Genomic DNA, 18160 nt, shown 5'->3' on the forward strand with positions numbered 1-18160 from the left:
TAGCAGTGATGCCATACTGGCTTTGGAGTTGAGGTGTTCCTGCAGAAACCAGAGTCCTCTGGCTGCTGACCCAATGCCTTATCCTGGGGCTCTCTAACATTGTATAATGTACATTGCTGGGAAATCTGCAAAACGCTGACTTAACCAAAGTGTAGCACAACATCTGAAGCGTCTGTATTATCCAGCGCTACACCTTACTACTGGGGTTAAGCCAAACGCCCACCCTACAAAGTAGTCAGTCTGTCTTTATTTGATTACTTGGCATTTTCCCAAAATTTCTCATTGTTAAAAATGCAGCTGCTGGGTGGTCTCTGTCATAAATCTCTTGGGTTTTCTAGCTGTTTAGAGAAGCACAGAGCTAACAGAAACTCTGGCTGTAGCCACAGATAGAAGCAGAATCTTCTCTGGTATTGAAAAATAAGTTTCTTTCCTTCTTCTAAACAATAGATAGGTTAAAAAAAATTTTTTTAAAGATTGTTTGAAGTCTTTAGGCTTTAATCTTGGATGGATAACACCAGGACGTGGACAGGATAAAAGGACCAGATATTATCTACACTACCCTAGGCCCAGCTCTATACCTTTACGGTATATGTGGATTAGAGTACGTATAAACTTTTGGTGGCGAAGGAAATTCAATATCTCATGTATTTCTTTACCCTTAGCAGAACACCTACAAAGCTTAAAAAAAGAGAGCGCGAGAGGAAGCGCACTGGGGATAAAAATGAAAGAAGCATCCCTTAGAAGCCCAATAAGACAGTAAACAGAGATTGCAAATTGACTAGTAAGATAGGGGTCCATAGTTGCAATATGGACTCTGACAATATACCACAAATCCCCCAAATTTAGAAATTCTAGTCATCTCAATCTAATAACCATGGGGAAAAAAATCTCCCAGCGCCAAGAGAAATGACCAAAAAAAAAAAAAAAGTGTTTTAGAGCTGCTTATTGAAGGTTCGTCCTTTTCTAGTTGATGGAACAGACTACTTACCAGGCCAAAGAGGGAGAGAGATTCACTTCCAACAACCATGGCTTCAGCGTAGAATCTATGAGCACGTCAAAGCCATAGAGTTCTAGAAGTACAACATAACACAATACACAAGATCATTTTCCATGTCACAAGCGAACAAAGATCTGGAAGGTTCAATCCAACCAACTCCCATCAAGGCCTAGAAATTTGCTAAGTATCAAGAGGCAATAGAAGTAGAGAACTTTCAAGTCTAAGAGAAATCAAGTTCTAGAGACAATAAGAGAATAATGCTATAAAACTCCAGTTTCTATCATCCACTCTATTGACATTCCTGAGCTCTACACAGAAAGTGACCTGACTCTAGAAGTTAACCAGCATGATTCTGCTGCTGTCTGGAAGGGTAAAAAAAAAAAAAAATGTTAGGAAAAGGAATGCAACAAGTACATCCAATATCAATGCTGCTTTGGGCTTGTTCTAGATTGTTCTCCCCCACTACTTCCCCCACCACACTCTGAAAACAGGAAAATCTACAGAAGGCACCTCTCTAGGATCTTCCCATCACACTTTCTTAAACCAAGACCTTACTTCTGCAACCTAGGTCAAGAAAACATCCAAGCAGAAAACATATTCTTTCCCCTCTATGGTTTCAATTCCTCTTTGAAGGTAGAAAATAAAATACACTGGCCCAAAACAGAAAGACAGAAGAGAAAGGAGAGAGCCAGTGGCAGCCAAGCAAGACTGTGACGAGCCATAAAGGAGGGAGCCAGAGATCAAATTTCCATGGCTTCTGGATTCTTTACTGATTCTTGTCCCCTAAGTCCCCAACTGTTACAAAGACCAAAGCCAGAACCATTAGCAGGCTCTTCTCCCAGAATGCAGGGATGAGAGGCTAACTTTGGAACCTCAGCTGGCAAACTTTACTCTCATTATTATCATTATTATACTTTTTTTGGCTGCACTGGGTCTTCGTTGCTGTGCGTGGGCTTTCTCTAGTTGCAGTGAGCAGGGTCTACTCTTCCTTGTGGTGCATGGGCTTCTCACTGTGGTGGCTTCTCTTGCTGCGCAGCACGGGCTCTAGGCACGTGGGTTTCAGTAATTGCAGTAGGTGGGCTCTGTAGTTGCAGCACGCGTGCCCTAGAGCACGTGGGCTTCAGTAGGTGCAGCGCATGGGCTCATTAGCTGCAGTGCACGGGCTCTAGAGAGCGTGGGCTTCAGTAGTTGTGGAGCGCAGGCTCAGTAGTTGTAGCTAGCAGGCTCTAAAGCGCAGGCTTGGTGGCGCACGGGCTTAGTTGCTCCATGGCATGTGGGATCTTCCCGGACCAGGGATCAAACCCGTGTCCCCTGCATTGGCAGGCAGATTCTTAACCACTGAGCCACCAGTGAAATCCCTCATTGTTATTATTAATGAGGCCCTCTTGGGGACTTCCCTGATGGTCCAGTGGTTAAGAATCCACCTTCCAAAGCAGAGGACACAGGTTCGATCCCTGGTTGGGGAACTAAGATCCCACATGCTGCAGGGCAACTAAGCCTGCATGTTGCAACTGCTGAGCCTGCGTGCTCTGGAGCCCGCGTGCCACAACTAGAGAGAAGCCCGCGTACCGCAACGAAAGATCCTGCAGGCCGCAATAAGATCCCACAACAGCCAAATAAATAAATATTAAAGAAGAAAACAAAAATGAGGCCCTCTCCACAGCCCTCCTTAGTATACATACATCAAATACATCAGACTTTCAGAAGCCCCACTCGTTCCCAAACATCCCACTCTGTGTCCCTCAGATAAACTGTTTACACACACCTTCTTCCCAAGAGAAAAGACTAGCTTCCTTACAGTTCGACCAGAGGTCATAAGCCACACAGCTCACAGCCATGGAACACAACCAGGTATTTTCCAGAAATTCACTTTGAAACACATCTCTTTACTTCAAGAAGGATTTCCCATTTCTCAATCCTCTCAAAAACATAGAACAAATGTAGGCTTCTAAAAAGCTGGTGCCAAAGATTCTCTTCTAGAACATGAAGTCTGGTGTAATGGGAATCTAGAGACCTGGATCCTCCTTACCACACCACCTTTTATTCACTGTGGAGCGTGGGGGAATCATCTCTCTCTCTGATACCTTATTAGCTCCCTCTGGCTTCCCCTATTCTCTTTATTAATCACCATTTGTCAATCTCCATATGCTCAGCTAACCTATATCCAGAATTCCTATTTAGGCAATATAGATTCAGGTAGATATTCATATTCAAATTCTCTCTCAGGTAAAGTTTGCATGAAGGAGTTGGTTTCCATAGTACTTATTTAGGATTCCATTTAATTTGCAAAAATAATCACAAACTATGAGAGTCTGAGATAGGATTCACCCTCATGTAAACCACACAAAAATCATATACTATCTATACTTTAAAGGTGTAAAGAAAAGAAAGCTCCTTTACCTATCTTATTTTCGGTAGCACATTCATAGCTTTTATAGCTGGTACATTCTCGTAACCTGATCTTCAGTCATCCCATGGTATACTCCCCCCTTTCTATGATACAGCACTAGTAAAGGCATTTAAAAGGAAAAACCTAATTACAAAAACTACAAATCCATGTTAGAATTACACAAGTAGAGAAAGTATAATGAGTCTGATTCAAGAAAAATAACATTCTCTTCAGTTTTTAAAAGCTAAAGCACAGGATTCAATTATCTCATAAAGTGGTAATATTAATAATAATAATAATAGCGTAAGGAATGGAGTGAGAATAATGACTGGTGCACATATTGATCAGATTTGCAGAATCAGCCACAAATGAACACAAACTGAAATCAGAAAAACGATCAATAAGACCCATTATTTAAACACCTCACAATAAGCAACGAACACATTTACTTTACTGTCTCCCCAGTTAAGAGGCAGATTCTAAGAATCTAAGCTGAAAGGCTGAGAACCAATAATGTGGAAAGTAAGGGGAAAGGAAAACACAAAAACAAAAAAACAACCCAAAGAAAGAAAACACCCTTTACAGTGCAACTTAATTTTCACTCAGGTGAATAAATCCCACCAGGGCTAAACGATCTCAAAATCAGCTTTGAATCTAACTAACATCTGGATCTACCATCACTTGAGGGTCGGGTATGTGATAGCACTGCAACACAGCGCAAAGCCCAGCTCACCTGAGAGGCGGAACTGGGGGAGAGGACTGGGGTGAAAAAGAGAGCATTTGTATCAGGTTTATCTCTTACAACAATCAACTCGGCTTAATCAAAAGCATTTGGGTCCTTGGCAGGCTACTAGAGTCCTTATAATGACCCTTTTAACTGACAATTGGTCTTTTCTGAGGACATTAAAGATTTTAAACGGTAAAAAGTATCAATAGGTTGTACTGAGGATATTAAATTTCCTCACCTTTTAATGTTGTGTGTTTTAGCAGCAGTGTCTACAATTTCAAAAATTCAGTATCCAGGATGAGCTACACCAGTGTTCCTGTCGTTTAAAGGTGTAGGCAAGCTAGGCTTTTCCAGTTCTGAGAGCTACTTTCTTTGTTCCTCTGCATTGTCTTCATCGTGACAGAAAAGCAAGTGTTTTTAAAGGACTGTTGCTACCACCTTATTCAACAATGTTTCCTCAAGAAAATTTTCCTTGGTGAGATATATTTCCCTCAGCCCCCAGCCAAATCAAAACAAACTTGAAAATGTGACTAGTGAATGGTAAGAAGCCTGACTCCACCTCGTATTTTACATTAGCGCCCTTACCCCCCTATTTCTTTCAAGCAGCGTTTTTTTTTTTTTTTTAATTTATTTTATTTTTGGCTGCGTTGGGTCTTCGTTGCTGCGTGCGGGCTTTCTCTAGTTGCGTTGAGCAGGGGCTACTCTTCGCTGTGGTGCGCAGGCTTCTCATTGTGGTGGCCTCTCCCGTTGTGGAACATGGGCTCTAGGTGCACAGACTTCAGTAGTTGTGGCTCGCGGGCTCTAGAGCGCAGGCTCAGTTGCTGTGGCGCACAGACTTAGTTGCTCCGCGGCACGTGGGATCCTCCCGGACCAGGGCTCGAACCTATGTCCCCTGCACTGGTAGGCGGATTCTCAACCACTGCGCCACCAGGGAAGCCCTCAAGCAGCCTCTTGAAAAAGCAATCTCACTTTCTTAACGCCTACTGACTCCCTGGCCCATAACAATTTGCTTCTGCTGCCACTCTTTAATAATTGACTATTCTCACTGTGATCCCCAAAGACCACCTTGCTGCTTTAAGCCCAAGTATCTGAAACTGTTGACAACCCTTACTTATTGGGACTTCCCTCTCCCTTGGTTCCAGGACACTGCTCTCTTCTGACTGTCCTCCTCCTTTCTCTCCTTCTTTCATTCCTTCTCTCCTGCCCAGCTAGTCACTGGTAGGCTTGCTCAGGGTAGCATCCTCGGGTCTCTTTCCTTCTCAGTTCTACTTCTCTTCTCGGGTGATCTCGTGTATTCTCATGGCTGCAATTAACATTATGATGATGACATTCGAATCTGTATCTTTAGTCAAGTGTCTCCTGGACACCAAATCCGTAATTCCAAATGCCTTGCAGACATCTTCACTAGGATATCCCACAGGTGCTTAACACTCAACAAAACACAGCTCGTTATCTTCTCCCAAAACCTGTCTGGCTTCCCATTATTCTTCATCTTCGAAAACCCCAAGCGCTCGTCTCCAAAGCTAGAAACACTCTCTTTACCACCTCCCCAATCCATCACGTTACCAGATCTCTTTCTCTCTTTGTTTCTCTTTAATCCAGCCTTTCTTCTATATTCCCTTTTGAGGTAAAATTTATATATTTAATGAAATGGACAGACCTTCAGTGTACTATTTGGTGAGTCTTGATACATCCCTGTAACCCACACTCATACCAACACACACAGAACATTTCCATCACCCCGGAAAGATCCCTCGTGCCCTCCCTGGCAAATACCCTGCTCCCTGCCGCCTCACCCCCAGACAACTATTATTCTTATTTCTTATCCCGTAGATCATTTTTGCCTATTCTAGAGTTTCATATAAATGGAAGCATACACTCTTTTGAGTCTGGCTTCTCTCATTTAGCATGTTTTTGAGGTTCATCCACCTATCTTTATTTTTTGTTTTAAGATAGGTTTACTGAGGTATAATTTACATAAAGTTTACCCTTCTAAATTATAAAGTTTGATGAGTTTTGACAAATGTATAGTTATTTAAGTGCCATCACAGTCGATATGCAGAACAATTCTATCACAAGTATTCCCTTTGCCACTCTGCAGTCAGTCCTCACTCCCCATCCACCAGCAATCACTGATCTGACTTTTGCCCTTTCCAGAAAGTCAAATCAATGGGGTCACACAGTATGTAGCCTTCTGAGAGGGGCTTCTTTCACTTAGCGTTGTGCGTTTGAGATTTATCTATGTCGTCACACATATCAGTAGTGTAATTCATTCCTTTTACTGCTCAGTAGTATTCCATTTTATGGACCACAATTTGCTTATCTGTTCAACAGCTGATAGACATTTGGGCTGCTTCCAATGTTAGGCGATTATGAATAAAACTGCTATAAACGTTCGTGTAAAGGTATTTGTGTGAACGTATGGTTTCATTTTTCTTGGGTCAATACCTATGAGTGGGAGTGCTGGGTCACATGACTGAGTGTATATTATCACTGGGTACCTCCTACCACCAAATCATTTCCCTAGCACTAGTCTCTCCCCACTGTAGTCCATTCTCCATGTGGCCATCAGAATTACCTTTCTTTTTTTTTTTTTTTTTTTTTTTTGGCGGTACGCAGGCCTCTCACTGCTGTGGCCTCTTCCGTTATGGAGCACAGGCTGTGGACGCGCAGGCTCAGCGGCCATGGCTCACGGGCCCAGCCGCTCCGCGGCATGTGGGATCTTCCCGGACCGGGGCACGATCCCGTGTCCCCTGCATCGGCAGGCGGACTCTCAACCACTGCGCCACCAGGGAAGCCCAGAATTACCTTTTTAAGACACACACCTAACAGTCAGAAAGACAGGCAGTGAATTGGCCCAGCAACAGACGCTGATGTCAAGTTGGTTCCTGGAGGATTTTAAATTAGGCACTTCTAATAATGTCGTACAGTATTCCCTGTGTTATAATTCTGTCACACCAAGCTTTGGGTCAAGTCATGATAAAAGTTAAAGGAAAAATAATAATCCTGTTGTTCCACTGCTCAAACAACTCTGATGGCTGTTTATTGTCTGCAGATAAATTTAAATGTGCCAGTCCTCTACAATCGGTCCCCAAACTACTTCCATAACCTTATCACTCGTCACCTCATCCAACTCAGGCTACGTCTAGTCACACTGAACTTTCCATTTCAGAACATGCCACATCGTGTCATGACACTGTATTTTGCATGTCATATTCCCTCTGCTAGGAATGGCTTTCCCTGGCTCCTCTAGGCATAGCTGGTAACTCCTGGTGTATTCCGAGAGCACCCGAGTCACTCTGCTGCTTGTGCTGTCCTGTGTCATTTCATGTCTGGTTCTCCCCACCACCCGAGGGCAGGGGCCATGTCTCGTGCACTGCTCTATAGCAAACAGTCTGCACTACACAAAGCACATAGGGAGCAATCAAGAAAATACTGATAGAAAAAAAAAAAAGAGAAGAAAAAAAATTTTTTAATTAAAAAAATTTTTAATGTAAAACACTACAATTTTTGAGAAAGACAAAATGATTTGCAGCTACTTCCCAAAAATGACCTTAACTGCAAGACTCATAATAAACTTAATATTCATAATAAAGCCACCAATCATCAAGAAAATAAGAGAAATTCTCATTAAGATTTTTACATATTAAGACATATTAAGGAAAAACTTAATAAAAGATGGTCTAGAGAGGGAGGAAGAAAAGATTTGATAGGGAAATAACAATGCATCCAGGTCCTAAGAGATTACTAAACATGTCACACCACTAGTTTTGGAATCAACCCACTAACCCGCCCCAGAAATAAAGTCCCAGCTGAAGCTGTAATCCCTGAAATTGGAAAGTGCTGACATTAGCCAGTTCTTGCTGTCAGTCAAATGCTATTGTATGAAGGAAATTCTTTTCACCTTGGCTGTGGATTGGAGTTGAAAACCTAGGGAGGAAGTCTTTATCTGGGGTCCAGAAGGAGAATCTGGAAAAAAAACCGGACCAAAATCCCACAGGAAAATGAACTAAATAAAAGAAAAAGTCCAGAGCCAATCTGTTAACTAGTCCAATAAATCAATATGGTATCTGGCTACCATATGCAAAGGTAGATTTGAGAGGAATATCTAGAACTAGGTACTGCTGATTAGAGCAGAAAGAGTACCCTTTTTTAGGCCTGATCTGCTAAAAAGGATGACATCATTTTTCCTGAGATCTAGTTACCGGAGAGCAGAAGGAGAATCCAGGATATGGAGCATGCCAAAAATGGCTGGACACATCAGAACTTGTCTTTATGTGGGTGGAAAATGAGCCAGAGAGACCTGGCTCTCACACTTGGCTTTGCCATTTATTAACAGCATGACCTGGGACAAATGATTTAACCTCTCTGAATCTGTTTTCCTTGTCTATAAAACATGAGTACTAAACACCAACAAAACTCTTAAGAGGACTAAAGGAAATAACCAATGCAGTGTGCCTGACAAACAGTAGGTACTTTCTTCTAAGTCCCTTCTACAGTGAACTTCCCATCTAAACAGGAGCATGAGATAAGCCAGAAAAGAAAATTATCTCAAAAAGTGAACTGTTTGATGACTTTCATTATTTTTCTTGTTGGTCAAGTAGTTTCCATTATAAAATGTATGCTGCCTACTTCCATTCCTCCAACAAATATTTACGGACACTCCCACTTTAAGGATGTCAGCTTACCCTGTGAAATGGTCTTAAACAATACCAATAAAAGGCCAAACCAGCAACCATCCAACATAACACGGTATACTGAGCACGGTTTGTCCTGAACAAAGATGTCACTGGTCTTACCTAAACAAGGCCAGTCTGATCAAGTCTACAAGTGGCAGGACAGCTGGTTCATACGCTCTCAGGCTAGAGAGGACCATGGTCATAGCCTGTCACTTCAGCCATCCTCACACACATAGATGAAACCACTGTCAGCAGCAGCATCTTTAAAGGATAGCTAACATCCTGTTTGGGGCTGTTTTTCTCCAACTGTTCAAAAAAAAAAAAAACAAAAAGCTGCTCTCATAGCCAGTAATCTCACAGCGCCAATTTCCTAAGCAACCCTATTTATAGGGCTGCTGTTTAAGCATACACTTCACATGGTACCACATTTTCAGAATTCTGAAGGCAGTAAAAATTAGACTGTCAAAAGTCTGTTTTATTGGGAGAGGCATCAAAAGTTCTACTGATCAAGAGTCTTATGACCAAGATGACTTGATTGCCAAAACCCATCTTCTGACCCCCTTTCTCCAAGCTGAGTCTCTTTCATCTGAGTTCTCCCACTCAGTAGCTCTAGAACCTGAGGCAAGGGTCTTAATTTCTCAGGGCCTCAATTTCTTTATATGGATTAATTATTCTCTGAGGTCCTTTCCGGATGTACAAATCGATTAAAAAGCATCAAATGGCTAAGTTTCTGGTAGTTTGTGAGGGTTCCTAAGCCTACATTTAAATGCTATTAATACAATGCAGGTATCTGTATATATCATCCCATGTAAAATTTGGTTTGAGAGGAACAAACTCATAATCTACACCCTGAACACAGCAGGCACTGAGAAAAGTTAACTACATAAATAAACAAAGGAATGGGAATGTTGACCGTACCTGGATACAAAGCTGGACACTACAGGTGGGAGGGTGGGAAAGAAATCATAGGCCAGAAACACTTAGCAACGAATGGAATGCTTCTGGCAAAGATCCATGTAATGTGGAAAGGCAGAAACAACAACCAAAAGAATATAGTGAACCCCATCACCAGACTATTAGCTTCCTCTAAAACACCAATGCTCTGTTCAAGCCAGATTCTTCTGGGAAGCTCTCAATTCCTGTTTACTCTAAAACAAGTGAAAAACAAAAGAAAAAACCCAGATTATTCCTTGTAACTTAAACCCCGGGGGAGGCTGGGAACCAGTGGGAGGCAAAGAGATTCACACAAATAGACACACGTATACAAAATCATTTCTGATGGGGGGAAGTTAACGAAGCACACAAAATCCCAGGGCTGACAGGAAGTGGAATTAGAACCACAAAAGCCAAGAAGATAGTCAACAGTTTAAAAAACTCCAGATGCACTCAGTTTATTAAAACTGAACACAAGCAGGGAGGGGGCTGGAGACCCATGGCTGATGAAATAGTCTTAGGCGGCATTTCACTGAGTCAGAGAAAGTCACTGCTTCTCTCACATCAGAACTTCTAATGCCATTAAGGTCAAGAAATTCTTAAGCTTCCAAAAGGCAATCTGGTAATGAAATGAAATAGAAAAGGAAACATTCAGAAGAGCTTGTGATGATTTCCAGAACAGAGATTTTTACATTAAGAGCTACTAGAAGTTTACTCTCACAGAAGAGCCAAGTAGATGTAGAAAAGAAATGTTTAATTTTTTTTTAATCTAATAAGGTTTTTGCAGTTGGAGTCATATTTCCCACACTCCCTCCTCAAAAAGTCTGCAATAATTCTAAGAGCCCCTGGCCCTTACCACACCAGATCCATTGGGAAGCCTACTGTCAGGCCACCAAAAGGCAATTAAATCAAGACCAATCATTCATTCAACAAACATTTCCCGGACATCCTTCAATAGCAAAAAACGCTGCTATGCACAGAAGGCGCAAAAACAAGGGAGACGCTGTTGCTGTCTTCAAGGAGCTTCCAGTCCAGTGGGGGAGACAGACACGTAAACAGGAACTAAAGGACATGCAGGCGTCGCTGGAGACTGAACAGAGTGCTGGGGTCGAGGTGGCTAACTCTGATGGGAAGACTTAGGGAAAACGTCACCGAAGAAGTGATACTTGACTTTATCTTGAAAAGATGTCAGTTATCTTTTAGGTAAAGTAACATGAGAAAGGTATTTCAGGCACAGGATAAAGCAGGTGCAAAGGCAAAGGGTTAGGAAAAGAGATGATAAAAGGTTTGGTTCGGCAGAAACAGGGTGAGAGTGGAAGGGGAGACACAATGACTACTAAGAATTCAAGACGATAAGCTCAGTGACTACCGGTAGGAAGAGAACATAATGGAACAAGTACAGAACAGCAGGAGAGAGGAGACGCAACAGGGCACTTTGTTAGGCAAGCGTTCCTGGAGGAGACGTCAAGCTGAGTCTCAGAATATAAAGAGGAGTGTGTAGGGCAGACAGGGGCAGAGTCTAGCTGGACTGCAGGACCTACAGAGAGGCACAAAGGCATGGAGTCCTCAGTGGCACCACTGGATTCTAAGGTGTAGGAGGGGAAATGGAATTCTAGAAAAGTCAGCTGGGGTCAGATCCTTGGAAGCTCTGAAGTCCTATCAAGTATCTATTTACAAGTTAAGTCTAGGGAGCCATTTAAGGGTTTTAGAAGACATGAACATATTTGCATTTTAAGAAGATATACACATATCATAACCTCTTCTTTGCCTGTATAATTTTAGGTCCTGGTTTATCTACCATCTTCTATTCAGAGTCTCAACACTTCCCTTTGTTTAGTGCCCCTCAAGTACAAGCTGTTATGATAATCGATTAAAGAGATCAAGAATTATAATGTCTAATTATAAAAATAATAAAAAAAAACTTTTTATGGAGTACAAATAGTGCTTTGCGTACGTCATCTCATTTGCCCTTCAAGGTACACTTAGAAGGTAGGAACCATCATTACTGCCATTTTATAGTTGAGGAAACAGGATTAGAGTAACTTGCTGAAAATCAGAAAACTAATAAGGGGTACAAATGGGTCTCAAACTAAGTCTGTCAGGCTCTACAGCCCATGTTCTTTACTTCTCTGTTAACGCTGTCTCCTACTGTATTCCTTTAATTATCCCCCCATCAATGACCCTACTGTGTTTTACTAACACAGCCTGCCACCTGCTGAAAGCCTGTGTGACTGCACAGACATGCATACCAGCAATCACTAAGGACTCACATCCACACAGACAGCAAACGGGGGCAGGCACCCTCGGTGCTACAGTCACAACTAGCCGGTCAGTGAGCAACAGGCTTCCTGGTCCAGTAGTTGTGATCTGCTTCTTACTCCTTCTCTGTGCAAACAGGGAATTAGGGGTGGGAGAGAAGAGAAGGGGAGGAGGAAGAGGAAGGGAAGAAAGAAGGGGTGGGGGTGGGGAACCCACCAGAAAGAAGACTAAAACAAAAAGGAGGAGCCATTGGAAAATGGGAGAAAGCACATACTGGTACCAGCCAGAGCTTCTTGGAACAGTTCCCAGTCTGGCTGCCAGAGAGCTCTGGAATATATTTGTTAGAGCTGGATTCCTGTACAGTCCGTTGCAGACTTTTTCTGATTGCGCTCTGACAAAGAGACCCACACTTTAGTTACAATCCCTGCTTCCCACACCGAAAGCTAGTTAGTCCTCAGGGGACCTCCAACTAAGTTCACCACCGGCCTCTTCATACTCTACGTGAGTTTAGAAAGAAATAAAAGTCCACCACATACCTTTTACTCTTGTAGAATCACTAAGCCTCTCTACCCCAGTATCCCATCCCAATTTCCCAAGCCCCTTTTCACAAAATATGTTAAGCTTCTTGAGTCTCCTTACCAAAACAACTGCTGCGATGAGGAACAAAAGTTTTACAGGCTGTGGCAATAGCTAGTTCAGCAGAGATTATAGTCTTAATGATCAGGTCTTCTACATGGGCCATCAATGCTACAAAAGAAAAAAAACCACTATAATGCATGGATTAGGACTGGATTCCAGAACACAATATAATTATAACAGCACATGTGCTCATTCAAAGAAGTCTCCATGTGGCAGTCTTACAAATGGGTGCTCCAGGAGAAGGCATGTCTGTGAACAGAGGGACACAGGCAAGAATGGAGGTGCTGGGGGATGTACTCAAGTGGTCTCCTATGACAAGAGATAGACACAGACTGGAAAAGGAGCCTTCCCCGCTTCTCACTCTCCTCCTCTCACCCTTCCCTTTGTGGACTGAGATAGGCCTTTCGGCACACTGCTTCCCATTCTGCTCAAGGCTCAGCGACAGTGTCCATTTTGATTCCAAGCCTTTGTACTCAAACTTGACACTGTCCATTCTCCAATTCATCAAGCAGGAATGAAAGAGATTGCCTTAGGAAAATGTGAACTCAGGGCCAATATGGAGATAGACAATTTGTTATGTAAAAAGCTGACCATATTTTAGTGAGCAGTTCGACATTCAAGAAGGATAAATTCCCTAAAAACTAAAGGAAAAAGTTGTCTTCCAAACTAGAAACAAGAGAAGGGATTTGGGGAGCCATGGTAAGTAAGCCTGTTGTTCTCCATCTTGTAAAGGGCAGGAAAAATTAACACCAAGAACAATGATCCCATCAGACATCTCAGCAACACTATTAGAATTCGAGAGAATGACTCCTGGTTAGAGATAATAGTACAGTTATACGAAGAAGAGAAGTCAAAAAGGAAAAAGCCCTGGTACTCACCAGTTGTATCTTTGCCTTCCTGTTTCAGATACCTAAGCATAGCACTCATGCTCCATTTGTTCCCATAATCCTCCACTTCCGGATCATCACAACTAAAACAAATTCATGGATCAATGTCACATATGCAACTAGGCCTGGCTCTAGAAACAAGATTTTTTACAAATAGCCTTCTTTCCTTATCGGTCTTTAGAAAAATATTCCCTTTGCTGACTTCCACTCACCCACTTTTTCTTGGTCCTTTTTGTCATATACGCTTTTGTACCAGTTTCTTCCATTGAAATGAAAATGCATATAACTTGCCTTAATGAGGTGGGTAGGGGAAAGGAAGGCAAATTCCTCCTTAACCAAACAATTATGCATCATGAACCAGTAGAAGAAATTTGTGAAAGAATGTAAACAAATTTAAGAATGGCTACAAAACATTAACACATTGAAATGCTTGGGGATACTAACCTTGTCTTTGAGGTAAATGTCACATGAGCCCACAAACCGGCCTCTAATGCCATTTTCAGACCAGAACTGAGTCTAGATGGGCTAGTAAGCTAATCTAGCGCAGCATTTTAATGAGTTAACCCTGGACAGAACTGCGCTGGCCTCTGAAGCGAGCTCCCTTCTATCTAGTGATAGACACGGCTTTTTTGGATACCTTTTGAGGTATCACCCAAGGGAGAATGCACTAGAGCAACAACAGAAGTAATGAAGTACACCACCACTACAGCAACAAAGTGGCAAACAGGGCACATTCCCAGATTGTTGGAAGGGTCTTGCAATCTGAAACCTGTATTTTACAGCTGCCCCCTTATTCTCTATCACCACCCCGCAACCCACCAGCTGCATCTTTGCTCATCTTCCAAAGTGCAAGATATTGCATCTTCAACCAATTCCTAACACCGGTCACAGGACACGCAATGAAATCTATATAGCTTCGGCAACTATGCCATCACTTCCAGATTCCTTTCTTTTTTTCCTTGGACCTTCTAGGCACCTATTTTTAGTCTGAGTAGAAAGTAACTGTTTGGGTTTCTTTTTTATTTTTCCAGTTTCTGGCAAAATTATCAGGATGAAAGAAAACACAGCAGAAAGAATATTTCCACACAGCTGGGCTGGTACTCCGTTCCACTGAATCTTTTTCTGAGATGGCCTCATTTCTTTTTTTATTTAATTTATTCCTAACGTTTTTCCCCCCGATCATAAAAGTGTTTCTTTTAGAAAAACTTAGGAAATAACATAAAAGTACAGAGAAGAAGACAGACATCCCCCACCCAAAATCCCATCCATTATAGTTAAAGACTGTTAACATTTTAAGATATATCCTTCTAGTTTTCTTCTCTCCCACACCCCCTCGGGGGGGGGGAAAACAGCTTTAGTTATCTTACATATTCAAAAAAGAAATTAAATTGCATGTACTGTGTGGTAACTTGCTTTTTCCACCTGACAATGTACAGTGATGCACATTCTTGTTTCTAATCTTGTGTATAAGTCCTTTATTTCTTAAGGTTAAGCTCCTAGAAATAGAATTACTGGGTCAAAGGGCACAAGCATTTTTGAAGCTTTTGATACATTTTGCCAAGTGCCGAAATGACCTAATTTCTTGACTTCGAAAAAGTTCCATATGCCTATAAAATTCCTACCTCTAAGTCAAGTGAGGGAACTTGACAATGAGGCAGACGAAACTCGGGAAGGAAGGCATATTTTGGTGGAGAAAGGGGACATTGTAGGTGGGCAAGCAATAGAGAAGCTGTAGCAGGTAAGCCTCAGAACTACATGAAATGACTCCAATAGCTCTAAGTTACATGGATATGAGCGTAAAGTTTTCCTCCAGTGCAACAAGTTAACTTTGCACTTCTCCAATGTCTGCCTCGGAGACCGACTTCCCTGGCTCCTGGCTCAGGCGCAGCCAGTACCTGACATAGTCTCCACTCTTCTTATTCACACTGTAATTGGTCAGGTGCATGAACTGGTTCCGAATATTCTTGGTTCCTTGGTCATATCGTACGGTGGCAAACCTGAAAGAAAAGGCACAGGTTAAATGTCAGGAACAGGGCTTCGATAAAATACAGGATCAATGAGATGTTAATGCAGGGAGGTGGCATCCTCCTCAAATGCTGAGTGCTTATTAAGTGCCAACCCCCACGCTAAGTGTTTCATGTACAATATCACATTTAATTCAATCATTAAAGCAATTCTCTGAAGGAGGTACCATTATGTCTAATTTTTAAAACAGATATGAACATTAAAATATGATCTGGAAGATTAAGTGACTTGCCCCAAACCACACTGACTCCAAAACCCACGTTCTTAACCACGAGATGCTGCTTTTTTGATACAGAACCTTAGACGGATAGGAAAGATGAAAAGTGAAAACAAAGTTATTCACAGTCAAGGAAACCGTGTATAGGATGCTATGGATGATGGGACATTAGCCTGTCAGGAAACACCTGAGTGCCTACACAGTGCCTGGTACTAAAGCATTCTATGGAAAATATTATGCGAAAAGAAAAAAAGGACAGCATAATAATATAAAGACTTAGAACTCACATCCACAGGAAAAAACAGAACTGACCTATAAAATTAGGAGAACAATAATGGCAGCATTAACAGCATACAAAGCCTAAGTCTGCAGAACAGCATAAATACGAGTGTAGAGTGGATTAATTCCTGAATTTGGAATGACGGCAGAAAGGGGGATTAAACACGGAGCCCACTGAAAACAGAGCAGCAATTTGATATCCTGGACTGTTGTCAAAAGAAGACCGAAGTACAAAATATATGTGCCTCTGAAGGAAGTAGCCGAGGAAAGAGAAAACTTTCCAGTGATGCTCAGCATCAACAAAAGTACACTCAAGGCGAATGGTTATGGTAAATATCACCCCCTGTTTACATACCACGCTAACCGTATCACCCTTCACTAAAGTGGTTTTCCCCACAGGCACAACCAAGTGTGTGAAAAAAAATCCTGGAAGGCCACAAGTTTATTTTCACATGATTTACAAATTATTTACATGTGCTTACTCAGACTATGAAGTCAACGTGAATTTTTACCACATTGAAGGGCAGCATTTAAAATTTTTCTTCTCCTCTATTTCTTCTCATTCACCCACTATCTCTGCTCCCTAATTCCCTGTACTAGAAATCTACAAGAGCCAAAGAAAGAAGAGTGGAAAAAGGAAAAATAAAAAAAACAAACCAAAAAAGAAACCCCAAAACTAAAATAAACAAACATGAGGCCAGGAAGAAGGATGTGGACAAAGAGAAAATGTTGACCAGGCATGTATGGCTAAGGGGCAAGAGTCTGATGAGCATGACGTCTATGCATGAGAAGGACCTCAGATTTTCCAGAAACTTCCGGCAGTTATCACTTAACTTCACCCATGTCACTCCGTGGTGGGTAAACCTTACCTATACATCCCAATCTTCCTTCGTCAGAGATTCTCCAATCAAGCGGGAAATAGTCATTCTCTGAATTCTTGTGAAATGCGAAGGGGGCCCAGGCAGGCCTCACAGAGGCTGCCTGCCTCAACCAGACATTACCTCACAGTGACATACCACCTGCCATCTCTCCCCCAAAATAATGATTTAGAGGGAGGGAAAAGGTTCTGCTTCAGAGAAAGAGGTTTTTCTTCTCTTTTAAATACAAGTACCTGATCTAATTTGGTCAACATGAAAAGACTGGCAAAGGCCTGGCAGTTAACTGTAAACTGGTACCCAACACATCTGTCATTCTTATCCTCCTTTTTTCAATAGGACTGCATCTCTAAAAAAAATAAATTTTCTTCTTCCTAGTCTTCCTTTTAGCTGGGACATTTATATTCTGAAACTCAGGAAGGACAAGATCATTAATGTTACATTTCTTCTAAGTATAAGAAGAAGTAAGAATTAGAGAAAACAGAAACAAAAAACTAAGCTCAGTGGAAAAGTTACCCAAAAGGGCAAAAGTGCTACACTCTTTATTTCAGTCAGCTGAACAAGGAATGCAGAAGACCATGTAGAGGAAAGGCAGGTGTATATGCTCATCTTTCCTCCTAACGCAGGAAGAGCTTATGGTTCTCACTAAAATCTGGATTAAACAAACCACATTCAGCTCTGATCACCATTTTCCAACATTTTCTTCTTATTTTCTAGATCAGAGGTCCCATTAGTCTTAGATCTGGCCTACTAATCAAGTTCTGATTAACCTACAAAGGTTGTTTTTTGTTTTTTAACTTGGCCAGCATTTAAAATTCAGACCTTCCTTCCTGAAGCCCAGTGGCAGCCAGGGCCCATGTGAGGAAGATGGTGGACAGGATGGGAAGGCAGCCCAGAGGCAGTACAAGGAGGTTATCTAAGCAGGGTGGTGCCCCACAAGGGTCAAAGTCCACACAAGGAGGGCATCTGAATGGGGTAGTGACAGGGAGGTTGGGAGACTGGCTACATACGAGGGAACTGAGTAAATAAATATGTTGAAGATAATAGAAGTCAGATTTCTCACTGTTGGAAAAAAGATAAAAAATATGGAAAGGGAAAAAGCTAGAATGAATGCTGTAGTTTTGAGCTAGAATTGGAGGTATTTGTATGAACTCCTGATTTTCAATATAGAGATACAGAAATAAATATAGATATAAATGTGTATGTATGTGTACAGGTACGTATATCTATACACGTATTTCCTAGGTATGTCCA

The 18160-nt window shown here is 41.8% G+C and overlaps 1 protein-coding gene across 15 annotated transcripts in view; it reads right to left on the reverse strand.

Annotated features, from left to right (window-relative positions):
• Window positions 1-18160, reverse strand: part of TTLL5 (tubulin tyrosine ligase like 5) — a 305050-nt gene that overhangs the window by 232080 nt on the left and 54810 nt on the right. For all 15 annotated transcript variants that reach the window (XM_019920700.3, XM_073800210.1, XM_019920740.3 and 12 more), the window contains 4 exons: window positions 15406-15507; window positions 13502-13593; window positions 12624-12731; window positions 989-1070 (listed from right to left, as the gene is read on the reverse strand). In XM_019920700.3, coding sequence (XP_019776259.2) covers window positions 989-1070; window positions 12624-12731; window positions 13502-13593; window positions 15406-15507 — 384 coding nt within the window. The remainder of the gene's footprint in view (window positions 1-988; window positions 1071-12623; window positions 12732-13501; window positions 13594-15405; window positions 15508-18160) is intronic.

The sequence above is a fragment of the Tursiops truncatus genome, chromosome 2 (assembly GCF_011762595.2).
Source record: "Tursiops truncatus isolate mTurTru1 chromosome 2, mTurTru1.mat.Y, whole genome shotgun sequence".
Taxonomy (NCBI): Eukaryota; Metazoa; Chordata; class Mammalia; order Artiodactyla; family Delphinidae; genus Tursiops; species Tursiops truncatus.